The 13,448-nt window shown below is 55.0% G+C and overlaps 2 protein-coding genes across 2 annotated transcripts in view; one reads left to right on the top strand and one right to left on the bottom strand.

Moving 5' to 3' along the window:
• Plbd2 (phospholipase B domain containing 2) overlaps positions 1-5,243 on the top strand; it is an 18,324-nt gene extending 13,081 nt beyond the window's left edge. The window contains exons 7-12 of the mRNA XM_021222736.1: positions 1,539-1,699; positions 2,271-2,366; positions 2,528-2,599; positions 3,226-3,378; positions 3,825-3,987; positions 4,188-5,243. Coding sequence (XP_021078395.1) covers positions 1,539-1,699; positions 2,271-2,366; positions 2,528-2,599; positions 3,226-3,378; positions 3,825-3,987; positions 4,188-4,355 — 813 coding nt within the window. The 3' untranslated portion in view covers positions 4,356-5,243. The remainder of the gene's footprint in view (positions 1-1,538; positions 1,700-2,270; positions 2,367-2,527; positions 2,600-3,225; positions 3,379-3,824; positions 3,988-4,187) is intronic.
• An 825-nt stretch (positions 5,244-6,068) lies between these two features.
• Positions 6,069-12,462, bottom strand: Sds (serine dehydratase). The gene is made up of 9 exons (XM_021187127.2): positions 12,443-12,462; positions 12,239-12,321; positions 11,056-11,210; positions 9,776-9,815; positions 9,423-9,562; positions 9,242-9,333; positions 8,467-8,694; positions 6,869-6,993; positions 6,069-6,431 (listed from the first exon to the last, which is right to left on the bottom strand). Exons 3-9 carry the CDS (start codon positions 11,206-11,208, stop codon positions 6,226-6,228), a joined length of 984 nt encoding a protein of 327 aa, XP_021042786.1. The 5' UTR covers positions 11,209-11,210; positions 12,239-12,321; positions 12,443-12,462; the 3' UTR covers positions 6,069-6,225.
• Positions 12,463-13,448: the final 986 nt, after the last annotated feature.

Genomic DNA, 13,448 nt, shown 5'->3' with positions numbered 1-13,448 from the left:
GATGGTTATGAGCCACCATGTGGTTGCTGGGATTTGAACTCCGGACCTTCAGAAGAACAATCGGTGCTCTTATCCACTGAGCCATCTCACCAGCCCTGGTTGACTTTTTTATTTATCCTTAAGGCAGCGAGTCTCTCTATAGCTCGGCCTGTCCTCGAACTCAGTATGCAGCTCCAGCCAGCAACCCTCCTTCCTCAGCCTCTTAGGTAGACTGAAGTTACAGACCCGTGCCAGGCCTGGCTTAGATGTCATTTTTATTTTTCTTCTCTTTATATTTTTCATTCTGGTTTTCTAAAAGAGGGTCTCATGTAGCCCAGGCTGGCCTACATAGCTGTGGCTTTCTTGAGTCTGCGACCCTCTTGCCTCCGCCTCCCTAGTGCTAGGGTAAAGGTATTATTGCATGTAGGAGCACACTGCAGCTGTCTTCAGACACACCAGAAGAGGGCGTCGGATCCTGTTACAGACGGTTGGGAGCTACCGTGTGGTTGCTGGGAACTGAACTCAGGACCTCTGGAAGAACAGCCGGTGCTCTTAACCACTGAGCCATCCCTCCAGCCCTAAATGGCTTTTTTGAAACACTGGCCTAAGCTCACACCTGAACTCCTGTCACTTGGGCTGTGGAGGCAGGAGAATAACCAAGAAGAGTCTGAAGCTAGCGTGGGCTTGCTATGGTATGAGACTGTAAATGCCTCCAAACTAAGTAAAACTTGAAAACACTCTCCTAGGTGGGTCCTGCCAGCCTTCGGCTCTTCTTAGCCTCCTTGTGTAAAGGAAGGCTCAGGCCAGCACCCTTCAGGGGCACAGGGAACTAAACACAGGGCTTGATAGGAATCTGGCCCATCTGCTCAGCAGCCACAGATAGCTGGCTCTTGATGCCCTACTATGTCTCTGGGGAGGGTGGGAAGAGCTGGCTGGGACTCAGCTGTGTAGATTCTCCTACTGCAGGACCACCCACCCGCTGCCAGGAGGTGGCCTTTTGCAAGTTAAGGTTCACGGGCTCTGTTGATCCAAGTTCTGTTTGGTTTAAGACCAGACTCACCTTGAACTTGTGGCAGTCCTTTCTGCCTCTGCCTCTAAAGTCCTGGGTTACAGGCATGTGCCACCACGCCTGGCCGGTTCTGTGCTGGCTTTAACTAATGAGAACAAGGCGTGTTTATGCAGACATACGAGGGCTCCAGGGACAGTGAGGGGGAGAGGCTTCATGAGCAGTGGTGGATGGCTGGTGACTCTGAGACAGAGCGAGGTGGGCTGGGGTCTTCCCAAGGTCTCTGGCTGCTGGGGCTCCAGGTGAATAGCCTCTCCTTGGGGAAGTGCTCCCCTACGACGGGGAGGCACCTAGGAATGGCACTCTGGTCCCCAAGGCAGAACTGGGTGCAAGGTCCTGAGTCTCCCCAAGCCAAGTACTTTTCCAAGGAATCCCTGAGGGGAACGCACCAAAGTAGCTTAGAGATGTGAGGAAAACATAAATATTTGACTTCTGAGCCAAGACCTGCAGGGCTGCCACGTGGAGCCTGCAGCCCACTTTGTCTCTTTCACAGGTCACCCTGGAGACCACCATCGGCAACAAGAACCCAGCCCTGTGGAAGTACGTGCAGCCTCAGGGCTGTGTGCTGGAGTGGATACGAAACATCGTGGCCAACCGCCTGGCCTTGGACGGGGCCACCTGGGCAGACATCTTCAAGCGGTTCAATAGTGGCACGTGAGTGCGATCCTGTTCCAAGGCCTCTTCTTGCGGACCATTTAGTACTCAGACCAGAGTGGACCCATGGGACTCCAGGGCCCTCTGCTCAGCCCCTTCTTGCAGGTGCTCATTGGGGTAGCTTGAACCCCTTCCTTGTTTTATACATGGGGAAACTGAGGCTCAAGAAAGAAAGGGTTTTCTTTTTTCTTCTGTAAACTCCTCCTCTTGGGGCTGTCCCCTCGGAAGAAGATAAATGTTTGGGCTCAGATAATGCCGTGGAAGGGAATGAGCCTGGGAACCAAGTTCGGGGGAGGGGGTGAATAGGTAGGTCTCAGAGCGCCTATGGGGCGGGGCCTGGGACTCAGGCACCGGAAGTAGTATGTCTTTGAGTGCTTAACTAGAACCGTCCTTTAGGAAATTCTAGGGAGCTGTGCGCTGTAGTTGAGCAGGCATGTAGCAAGAGGGTTCTGTGGGCTCCCAGTCAAGCTGCAGTGTTAGGGTGTCGTCCCTGAGTCCCGGCTGTATGAGGTGCCGGACAGGGCTGGAGAAGGCTTCCAGGCTTGTACGACTCCTTCCTTGTGCCTGGCAGGTACAATAACCAGTGGATGATTGTGGACTACAAGGCGTTCATCCCCAACGGACCCAGCCCTGGAAGCCGGGTGCTTACCATCCTAGAACAGATCCCGTGAGTCCCTGGGGCAAAGGGAGGAAGGGGAGGCCAAAGGAGAGGTGCCCCCGATGGGAACCGGAGGTGGGGCACACAACACAGTTCCTGCTGAGGGTGCCGAGGTCCTCCCACTGGCCGAGCCCCACGAGTGTCTCCTCACTTATCTCTCTCGGTCTCAGGGGCATGGTGGTGGTGGCCGACAAGACTGCAGAGCTCTACAAGACGACCTACTGGGCTAGCTACAACATCCCGTATGTGGCCTTGCTTTTTCATGTCGCCCCCCTCTCCCCAAGTCTGTCCTCGCTGAGGCAGGGTCCTTCCCTAGGTGACACTTTAAACATGCTAAGCAAGGAGAACAATCCCCCTCCTGCTGGGAAAGCCCCACATTGTATTGTGACCCCCGCTTATGGCACCTGCAGCAAGGCGGATTGGGGTGGCCACACCTTGGGACTGGCATTCAGCTGGGTCTGCCCCTGCCTCCTGGAGGCAGAGATGCCCATGCAGTACCCAGGCTGAAGCTGAAGCATGCTGGGGGTAGCCTCAGTCCCATGAAGCCAGTCTTAGCTGGATTTTTCAGAGCTACCTTATGTCCTGTGCTTTCCCAGGCTGACGTTGGGTCCTTATGACCACGGTGCATGAGTTCAGCTGTCTCTTCTCAACCCACAGATGTGGACACTGAGCCAGGGATCCTCCATGGTCAGAGAATAGTGAAGTGCGAGTTGACTCTAGAGCCCAGGTTCATGCCCTACAGGACAAGAGGGCCTTGCCACAGCCTGACTATAGTGACAGCTGTCCCACTGTGACCCCCATCCCCATGCCAGCCACAACCAGCTGTGTGGCCAGTGGGAGTTGTGGGTGACCACCCTTGTCCCAGCAGGTACTTTGAGACTGTATTCAATGCTAGTGGGCTGCAGGCCCTGGTGGCCCAGTATGGAGATTGGTTCTCTTACACCAAGAACCCTCGAGCCAAGATCTTCCAGAGGGACCAGTCACTGGTGCAAGACATGGATGCCATGGTCCGGCTCATGAGGTGGGTCAACACACCCCAGGCTTGGTACAGAGAGCCGCCTCTGCATGACAGTACCAGTGAACCTTGCCACCAGCCAGCCTTGGTCTGCAGATGGGGGCCTGCTCACTACCATCCTTGGGGAGTGCCTTTCTCTTGGGAGGTGGAGATGTCTGCCCAGAACCCAGGCTGAAGCCGAAGTGTGACAGGGCATCCCGAGTCCCTACAGATGCTGTCAAGGAACAGACCGGGGTCTGACCTGCATGGAGGAGGGTCCTGGAGAGACCTCCTCAGGAAGGCAGGGGTGATCCGGTCGGTGGAGGGGTAAGGGTGGTCTACATCTGGCCCTGCTCAAGCCAAAGCTGGTGTTGGGATAAGCCCAGAAAGTTCAGGATGTTTCAAGGGCACTCCGAAGCAGGAGCAGCTTGGCCTCTCCCTAGGGTAACTGCCATCCTGTCCTTCCCACCCAGGTACAATGACTTCCTTCACGACCCTCTGTCATTGTGTGAAGCCTGCAGCCCGAAGCCTAATGCAGAGAATGCCATCTCCGCCCGCTCTGACCTCAACCCCGCCAATGGCTCCTACCCATTTCAGGCCCTGCGTCAGCGCGCCCATGGTGGCATTGATGTGAAGGTAGGCTACCTGAGCCAGTTGTCACATGCCCTGGGGAAGGATGGGTGGGACAGGTGCAGGGTCAGAGGTCAGATCTGGGCGGAAGCTGGGTCGGTTTAAGGGGGCATCCGCTTTGGGGTCAGCTTCAGAATAGTGTTTTGAAGAAAGGTCGTGGTGAGAGTTGGGCTCCACCAGCTGAGTGTGTGCTCTCTGACCCCCAGGTGACCAGTTTTACCCTGGCCAAGTACATGAGCATGCTGGCGGCCAGTGGCCCCACGTGGGACCAGTGTCCTCCGTTCCAGTGGAGCAAATCGCCATTCCACAGCATGCTGCACATGGGCCAGCCCGACCTCTGGACGTTCTCACCCGTCAGGGTTCCATGGGACTGAGAGAAAGTCCACCTCTGCCCAGCTGCCTTCATTTTGTGTGGCCAGTGGGTCACACACCTTCCGTCCACCCCTCGGGCTTCTGTCTTCACTAGACTCTGGTCCTAGTGGCTTCCTTCACAAGGACACAACCCAGTGGGCTCAGAGCTGCCTCCGCCCCTGTGCCCTCTGCCCCCTACATGGCTCCTCCTCCCTGTCCCTGTCACCAGTAGGCTGGGGCTTATGCTTGGCTGTGGGCCTGACTCCTGAGAGTCACATCCTACTAGTGCTGGACCCTCAGCGTGTGTGTGAACTGACAGGGGACATTATGGTTGTCACTGCTGGCCTGTGGGCCTGTTGCCTCGGGAGACAGCTCTCCTAAGTGCAGGAGCTTGAGAACAAAACCAAAGTTTCTGGCTGCTTGTAGCTGGAGGCCTTGAGTCTTCTTTCAGCTGGAGGGATGGACCGTCACCCCACACCTCTACCCCTACTCCCAGCCAAGCCTGCCCCTGGCCTCCTGGTAGGTGTCCCTCGTGTGCTCTGGGCAGTGAAGCCCAGGCTGTACTTCTGTTAAATAGGTCTTGTGGGGTGGCACCACATCCTGTCTGTCCATGGCTGTCTCCTTCCATCTGTCCTTTCTCTCGTGTCAGTCCACGTACCCACTGTCCATCTGCATCGCCAGCCACCTGCCCGTCCGTCCACCCACCTGTCCACTCTCCCATCCACCCTACCATCTTTTCACTCAGCCACCGGTCCACCCACCCACCCATCTCACCTGCCTCTTCATCTGAACATCCTCACCTGCTCACCCACCCATCCGCCTGCCCGTCCGTCCATCCATCTGTCCACCCAGAACTGCACATCCCTTTTCGTTTTGGTTTTGCTCTGTAACTCAGTGTGGCCTTGAACTTGTGGCCAGCCACCTTCGCTCACATGCTGGGTTTACGTGTATAGTCTACCATGCCTTTTTTCTGTTTTTCGTCAGTCCTCCCATCTACCATTCCTCCATCTCTCCATCCATTTATCCCTGTTAGTCCTTCTGCTCATCAAGCCTTCTGCTCAGCATCTGTCTCAAGTGCTGTATTCTGGGTCCTAGCCTGGCCCACCCTGCTGACCGCTAAGACCCTAAATCCTAGACCCAGAGACCCACATGAAACCAAGTCCCCTGTGGGACCCAGCGAGCTCACAGCCTGTGGACCAGAGGTCCTGAAACCAAGTCCCCTGTGGGACCCAGCGAGCTCACAGCCTGTGGACCAGAGGTCCTGAGAGGTGTGGGTAGCCTCGCCCCGCCAGCCCCGCCTGCCGTGTGTTCTGAGTTTCCTTGGTAGTAGGGGGTTGGGATTTTGTCAGGTTTACTCCACCTTCCTTGCCCTGCACACCAGGGTGGGGCCGCTCGTGTTTCAGGATGGCCTTGTCCTGTCCCTAAGGACTTCATATTAGCACGTGGTGGCCTTGCCTGTGCATCTCCCAGCTGCTTTGGGACCCCACCCTAGGTCCCTGTGTGGCTTAGCTGTGGTCTTCTCTCCACTGGGAGACCCGAGTCCCCAGAGGGGAGCACTGCTCCTCTGAGAGCCAGGGACGATGTGGCTGGGAGTAGAGGGGGACCGAGCAAGGCAAGGAAGCCAGTGCCTGTCTTCCTGGCTCTCAGAAGATGAGGCAGGAGGATCTCCAGTTTGAGGCCAGCCTGGGCTGCACACAGACCCCATGTCAAGAACAAACAACGCTCAAAAGATCGTCGCTCTATAAATATATACTTATTTTTTATTTACAATGGAAAAGTGCACATTATAAACACAGGTAGAGGAGGGTGGGGCCCCTGTCTGGTGTATCCCCACCCACCCCACTCAGGGGTGCCGGTGACCCCTGTGAGGGTGGCCAGGGCAGCAGCAGGTCATCACTCAGGCAGCCCGTTCAGGCCCAGCTGCACCTTGAGTGCCTGCAGCTGCGCCAGGCTGATATTGCTGCCGCCACACACGATGACAACCAGCGAGGCCAGCGGGGTTTGCAGCCGGCCCTCATCCTGCAGCCTGCACACCACGCGGCTGTACACAGCAGCCAGCGCTGCGCCGCACGCGGGCTCCACCAGAATCTTCTCATCATCTGCGGAGGGGTGGGGGAGCGCTGGTCAGCTCTCAACATCTGTCCCTGTGGCTGGGTCCACTTGTTCTGAGACCAGCCTCGGTTCCTACAGCCTGTGCTAAGGGCGCTCGGGCACCTGAGATGGTCACTCCCGTGTGGCAGCAAGCTGAGATGATTAACAGCAGTGCGTGTTCTTACTTTTGTTCTCTTTGGCCATCTTCAAGGCTGACCCCAGGGAGTTCGGTTAAAGAACTCCAAATCCAGCTCATCTGGGCCCTTTCCCTTTTGACCCCAGCTACCAGGAAGCTCAAAACTGGTACAGTTTGCCCTCCCTGCTATCATGATTACCACACTCACGTTTTTGTGAGTGGCTTTTGCGTTTACCAGGGACTGGCATGAGACAGTCTAGGCTGAGGAGGGAGAAAAATCAAGGGGCAAAAAGATCCCACAGAACATACCCACGAACTTCTCAAGAGCAGTCACGGCCTCCTGGTCTGAGATGACCTCTGAGAAAATGGGGTGTTCGTAAAACAGCTTCAGGGTCTGCGCCCCGACAGTGTTCACGCCCAAGGCCTTGGCGACACTGGGAGGTGGGGATGAGGAGGGGGATGGGCACAGGGGAAGAGACGAGGTAGAAGGGTGCACGTGAGAGGCGGGGACTTAAGGTGAGAGGCGGGGAGTGGCAATCCTGCACAGTGGTCTAGGGCATCAAATGGGCCTGACTCAGATGCCTGAAGACCCTGCTCACCCCCACCCCAGCTTGTAACTTCTGCCTGCACTGCTCACTTGCCTCCTCTTCCAGGGAGCCCTCCCCAGAGGGACTCCTTGGTCCCATGGATTAGTTGAGGTCCTCAGACAGCCCTCCCACACCCTAATGAACAGGGAGAGCTAGTCCTTCCTAAAACGTCAGGTGTCACACTCTTCCCAAGCTCAGTTGTACAGAATGGGAAACATAGGCAATAGCTGCCCCAGGGTTATATTAACTTAGGGTCCAAAATGGCTGCTGGAATGCCAGCTACTGCACCCATATTCCATCTGGCAGGAAAGAATAATGGTAGTGGGCCAGCATCAGTCCCAATAGGTACATAATGCCTAGAAATCCAGGAAGAATCTCAGTGTTCCCTACCTAGGACAGAAGCCATCCTCTCCCTCGAAATCCCTTCTAGCTGCACTTGTGGATGCCTACAGCAAACCTTACCCAGCCTCCCTTGCAGCTAGGTGTGGCCGTGCGACCCAGCTCTGCCCAATGCATGGTAGGAGTGAGTACAGACAAGCTCTGACTTCTGACGGTCTATGAGAGTTCAACGTTTGTGGTGGCGCAACAAACCATCCACACTTGGTACAAAATAGACTTTGAGAGTTGAACTTTGACCCACCCCCACCCCCTGACGTATGGGTCTGCGGTGCAATTCACTCTTGGGATGCTTAGTGGCAGCTGCGAGTCACAGCTCTCCATCAACCTATCAGCAAGAAACGGCCAGTTCCATACCGTGTGCCAAACAGCTTAGGTAAGGCGCCCAGCACACCAGGTTCAGCACTCTCAGCTCTAATGATTGGTTTGCTGGGTGTGATTCCACTGTCAGCTGGGGAGCAGCTCCGCTTCGTCTTCCTCTTCTCAGATGGAGTGTGGGTGTGGTGGCTGGCACGAAAGCAGCCACTTTGGACCCTAGGTCTCGTCACTCAGAGTGATGGGAGAAGAGACTCCAGGAACTCAGCCCCCTTCTCTAAGGAGTTGCCCCTAATAGAACTAGAGTTCAATTTGGTTTAAGCTGCTGGTGTGGGGGTTAGTTATAAATTCTTTGCAGGCAAGAGGGCGTTTTCCCCCATGTTGTGTCCAGGATCAGCTAGGACCAGCAAATTTCAGAGGCCAGATAAGAGGGAAGCCAAGAAATGAGGCCTGCAGACTTCAAGAAGTGATCGGCATCACATAACCACTGCCTATAGAACAGACTCATGCTCAAGGCCCCGACAGACCACACGTGGGCGCGCAGCTTTGCGCAAACGAACGAAACCTCAATCCCACTTCTCCTGTGATGGAGAGGTGCCTCGGGCTCACCTGGTGATCTTGGGCAGGGTGACCAGCTTTCCTTCCTTGACCGCAGCATGGAAGCTGTGGGCGCCGAAGGTCTCCATGGCGACGATGGGCACATCCTCCCAGCCCACCTCCCGCAGCCCCTGGACCACTCCACACAGCAGGCCTCCACCGCCCACAGACAGCACGATAGCTCCAGGCTTGGCGCTCAGCGTCTCCTTCAGCTCCTTCACAAGGGAAGTGTGGCCTTCCCTGGGCAGGAGAAGGATAGCAAGGTCAGGACAGGGCTTCACAAAAACACAATGGCTGGCCAAAGCCGCCGGCTAAGGTCTTTATTTCCTTCTATCACAGGCAGTGATGAACCTGGCTTCTGACCTTCCTGCTGCCCAGCCCAGCCTCACTGGACACTGATTGTGTAGGAGACCAGCCGGCCCATAGAGAGAGGGGATGGCTGTGGGGGTTGGTGGATAAACCCCCATTTCCAGCCCACCAGTGGATACATCCTTGGATGCTTACTCCCCACCGACTCCCAGGGTTCCCAGGGACCCAGCTTCAGTGGCTCATGGCAGACAGACGCTGGCACATGAGAGCCACCTCCACTGATGCTTCCCTAGCCCATTTGCTCCTAGCCACCCCCAGATGAGCTGATCTCCCCGAGTCTCTGCATCTGGGGACCCCTCATCGCTGGTGTGTACATCTGCGCGCTTAGTGTGTTCTCTCCCACACACATTGGGTGTGCCAGAGAGGGCATGAGCAGAAGCCACACATGGCAGAGCGAAGTGGGGTGGCTCCAACTTACCAGATGAGAGGGTCATCAAAGGGGGAGATGTACACCCAACCCGGGTTATTCTTTTCCAGAGCCTTAGCCAGTTGGATGGCCTCATCCAGCATCTGCAGGGGGCGGGGCGGGAAGAGACTGAGATGATGAGGGTCTCCATTCAGTTATCAGCCCTGCCGCCCACGACGGGTCCGCCACTCACCTCTCCCACCACTTCGACTGTAGCGCCTTCATTCTTGAGCCGCTCAATGGTGAGGGCAGGGGTGGTGTTGGGCACAACTATAGTGGCCGGGATGCCCAGCCTCCTGGCGGCGTAGGCGGTCGCCATACCCGCGTTGCCCGCTGTCAGTGGAGAGGGCGTGTCAGGGAGGAGGGTCTGGGACCCCAGGTGGGGCTGCTCATCTCCAGAGGCACTTCATTCTAGAACCCCAAATCTGGGTGATGACGAATGGATACACTGGTGCGGAGACCCGGGGCCCAGAGAGAAGCAGTGCCTGGTACTGGGCCACAGGATGCACAGACCAAGGTCGGAAAGAAAGCTAACTGGGCACTTACCTGAAGAGCAGACAAAATGTTTGCAGCCTTGTTTTGCTTTCTGTGGAGACAAGAGGAAGGGTCAGGCCACCCTCCCAGTCTCAGCCTAGGTTCATCCTTCTCGCTGGGACATCTTCTATCTTAAGCTGAGCCTACCCACTTAGTATCTGAACCATTCTCTCTCAGGTATATCTTCCCCAAGGAGATTAACTGGGGCAAGGAGGCAGGTGTCAGTCTGTAGGGACCTGTATGGGTGGACACCCCTTATCTAAAATGATTTTCTTTTCTTTTCCTTTTTTTTTTGAGGGGGGGGGCTTCGAGACAGGGTTTCTCTGTGTAGCCCTGGCTGTCCTGGAACTCACTTTGAAGACCAGGCTGGCCTTGAACTCAGAAATCCACCTGCCTCTGCCTCCTGAGTGCTGGGATTAAAGGCGTGTACCACCATGTCCGGCATGATTTTCTTTAAAAAAAAAAAAAAGTATTTAAGATTTGTTGGGACTGGAGAGATGGCTCAGCAGTTAAGAGCACTGACTGCTCTTCCAGGGGTCCTGAGTTCAATTCCCGGCACCCACATGGTGGCTCACAACCATCTGTAATGCCCTCTTCTGGTGTGTCTGAAGACAGTGACAGTGTACTATATATATATTTAAAGATTTGTTTTATTGAGCTGGTGAGATGGCTCAGCAGGTAAGAGCACTGACTGCTCTTCCAAAGGTCCTGAGTTCAAATCCCAGCAACCACATGGCGTCTCACAACCACCCATAATGAGATTTGGCGCCCTCTTCTGGTATGTCTGAAGACAGCTACAGTGTTCTTACTAAATAAATCTTTGGGCTGGAGCCACTCACTAACTTGGATGCTGAGGGTGAGCATGTTTCTTCTGAAAGAGCCCCAAGCATTCCTAACCGCTGAGCTATCTCTCCAGCCCAATGTTTACTTATTTTTGACTTATATGCGTGTGAGTGCAGTTGCTCCTGGAAACCAGAAGAGGGTGTCAGATCTCCTGGAACTGGAGTTATAGGTGGTATAGGTGGTTGTGGGCCCCTATGTGGGTGCTGGGAACTGAGCTCAGGTCCTCTGCAAAAGCAGCCAGTGCTCTTAACCGCTGAGCTGCCTAAACCCCAGGCCCTAAAATTGCTATTTCTGTAGAGACAGGTTCTTGCTAAGCACTCTGGGATACTGTTCACTTTCCACCTTCCTGCCTCAGTTTAGAATCCTGGGTGTCTGTCTGCACACCTGCCTCTACAACTGTCAGGTGGGAGGGACCACCCCTCCTGCCAGGATGCCACCCTGCCTTGTACCATCTTGCAGAGGTGCCCAATGCCTCGGATCTTGAAGGAGCCCGAGGGCTGGGAGCTGTCCATTTTTAGGAACACGCTGGTGCCGGCCAGTTTGGACAATGCCATGCTGTCACGAAGAGGGGTCTTCACGTGCAAGGACTCCTGGGCAGCCATGGCTGGGGGCACAGAGAAGATACAGAGGGTCAAGAGAGGCTGCCCTCCTGGGCTCTATGACTCCCCTTTCATACCCATAATGATAAGGAAAGGACACCGAATCAAATCTCAGCTCTGACTACCTAGTGGCCAAATAGGTGGTCAAGCCCGCAACTTTGACACACAAAGTCAGGAGGTTGCGAGGTCAAAAACATCCTTGGGCAAGTTCAGGGGAAGGGTTTTGTTCAAACTGCCTCAGAATGAGCTACAAGATGGGGACCAAGCAAGGCCAGGGTCAGCCGTGGTCTGTTTCTGCAAAGTCCCCAGGAACCAACCCGAGCTGACCTGTTCCTATGAGCTCAGAGCATGTCAGCAGACACAAAAGAAATGGGCCAAGTGGGAGTACCCGTGAAGAGTGGCCCTCGGGTCCACAGCACCCTTCCATGCTCAGCAGTGCACACGTGTGTATGTGTGCATGTGCACGTGTGTATGTGCGCAGAGGCCAGAGGTCAACATAGGTCAGTATTTCCCTCAGTTGCTCTCCAGCTTATTTTTTGAGACAGGGTCTTGCCCTGAGCTGGGAGCTCCCTGATTCAGTTCAACTGCCTGACCAGGGAACCCTGGAGGCTCCCTGAGGTCCCTTGAAGTCCCCTGAGGTCCCTTGAGATTCCCCCAAGGTCCCCCTGAGGTTCACTGAGGTCTCCCAAGGTTCACTGAGGTCTCCCGAGGTTCACTGAGATCTCCGGAGGTCCCCTAGGGTTCCTTGAGGCTCTCCGGAGGTCCCCCAAGGTTCCTGGAGGTCTCCTGAGATCCCCTGAGGTTCCCTGAGGTCCTCCTGTCTCTTGCTCCCTAGGGCATGGATGGCGGGCATTTATTGCTGAGCTCAGCATTTTTATGTGCTCCATTCTGGGAATATGGACACAGGTCCTCGTGCCTTCATGGGAAGCCCTTCGCAGACGGAGCCACATCCTAACCCCACACATGCTTTTAAAAAGTAAACAAACAAACAAACAAACAAACAAACAAACAAAAAACCTCAGTACGTTCTTACCATGTAGCCTAGGCTAGCTTTGAATGTTGGATCTTCCTATCTCAGTCTCCAATTGCTGGGATCACAGGTGTGCCCTGCCACGCCTAGCGTTTAACAAATACATATTTTTGGGGGGGAGGGAAATGAGACTTTGGGGTTTGGCGCAGGCATGTAATCCCATCACTTGAGAGGTGAAGGCAAAAGGATTAGGCTTTCAAAGCCAACCTTGGCTATGTAGCGAGTTTGAGGCCACCCTGGGCTACGTAGGACCCTGTTTCAAAACAAAACAAAACAAAACAAAAAACTAAGAAGACCTGGAGGTCCAGCATCAAGCTCTGAAAGGCTCTCGTTCTTTTAAAAAGATAGAATTATAGAATTTTTTTCTGGCATGGGGAAGAGGCAACAGAGGCCCCTGGCCCACCCCATCCCACAGCTCCCACACTGAGAGGGAACCTGGACACAAGAGAGGCTGCATGACAAGTTCAAGTCTAGCTAATGGCACCCCGAGGTCCCTTCGGTAGCCATGGCCATGAGGAAGCCTTTGGGCTAATACTGGCTTAGCTGCTGTCACCTTGGGGCCCTGTGAGAAGCCCCAAGAGAGATCCAGAGCCAAGCGGGATCAAACCCAGGCGGATGGTGTCTCCTCCAAGCATCCACATGTATTCAAGGGCATGTGTGTGAGTGTAGGAGAGACTCAAACTCCTTGTGATCCTCCTGCCTCAGGGGAGAGAGAGAGAGAGAGAGAGAGAGAGAGAGAGAGAGAGAGAGAGAGAGAGAGAGAGGCTCAAACTCCTTGTGATCCTTCTGCTTCTGTCCTTAACTCGTTGTGATCCCCCTGCCTCAGTCTCTCAAGTGCTGAGATGATAGGCAAACCCACCAGACCCCTGTTTCTAGAAGACCTCTTGAAAGACAGCCGGGAAGAATGGCACACATCAAGAGTTCCTCCAATCCTGGCTAGCCCCATTCTGGTATAGTGGGTCTTCTCTGGACCTAAAAGACCCAGCTGATGCAGCCTCTGGCTAGCTGATAGTTTCCACCACGCAAAACCCTTCCAGGTGGCTTTGGGGAGCCCCACTTGGTCCCTGTCCCAGCATTGGGAACCTTTGAGAAAATGGGCGGGGTACTCTGTTCTTATTCCCACCCCAGAGGCCAGTCCCATCCAGCACCATAGGTGGCATGACCAGAGAGAGAGAGAGAGAGAGAGAGAGAGAGAGAGAGAGAGAGAGAGAGA

This window comes from Mus pahari, chromosome 23 (assembly GCF_900095145.1).
Source record: "Mus pahari chromosome 23, PAHARI_EIJ_v1.1, whole genome shotgun sequence".
Taxonomy (NCBI): domain Eukaryota; kingdom Metazoa; phylum Chordata; class Mammalia; order Rodentia; family Muridae; genus Mus; species Mus pahari.
The sequence above is the reverse complement of the archived record's forward strand: the minus strand, read 5'-3'. Positions and strand labels throughout refer to the sequence as shown.

Coding starts and splice junctions, on each gene's coding strand:
- Sds (XM_021187127.2), bottom strand. CDS start 11,208: ATGGCTGCCCAGGAGTCCTTGCACGTGAAGACCCCTCTTCGTGACAGC. Junction 9,816..11,055: donor TTGGGCACCTCTGCAAGATG/GTACAAGGCAGG, acceptor TTGTCTCCACAG/AAAGCAAAACAAGGCTGCAA. Junction 9,334..9,422: donor CAGTCGAAGTGGTGGGAGAG/GTGAGTGGCGGA, acceptor CGCCCCCTGCAG/ATGCTGGATGAGGCCATCCA.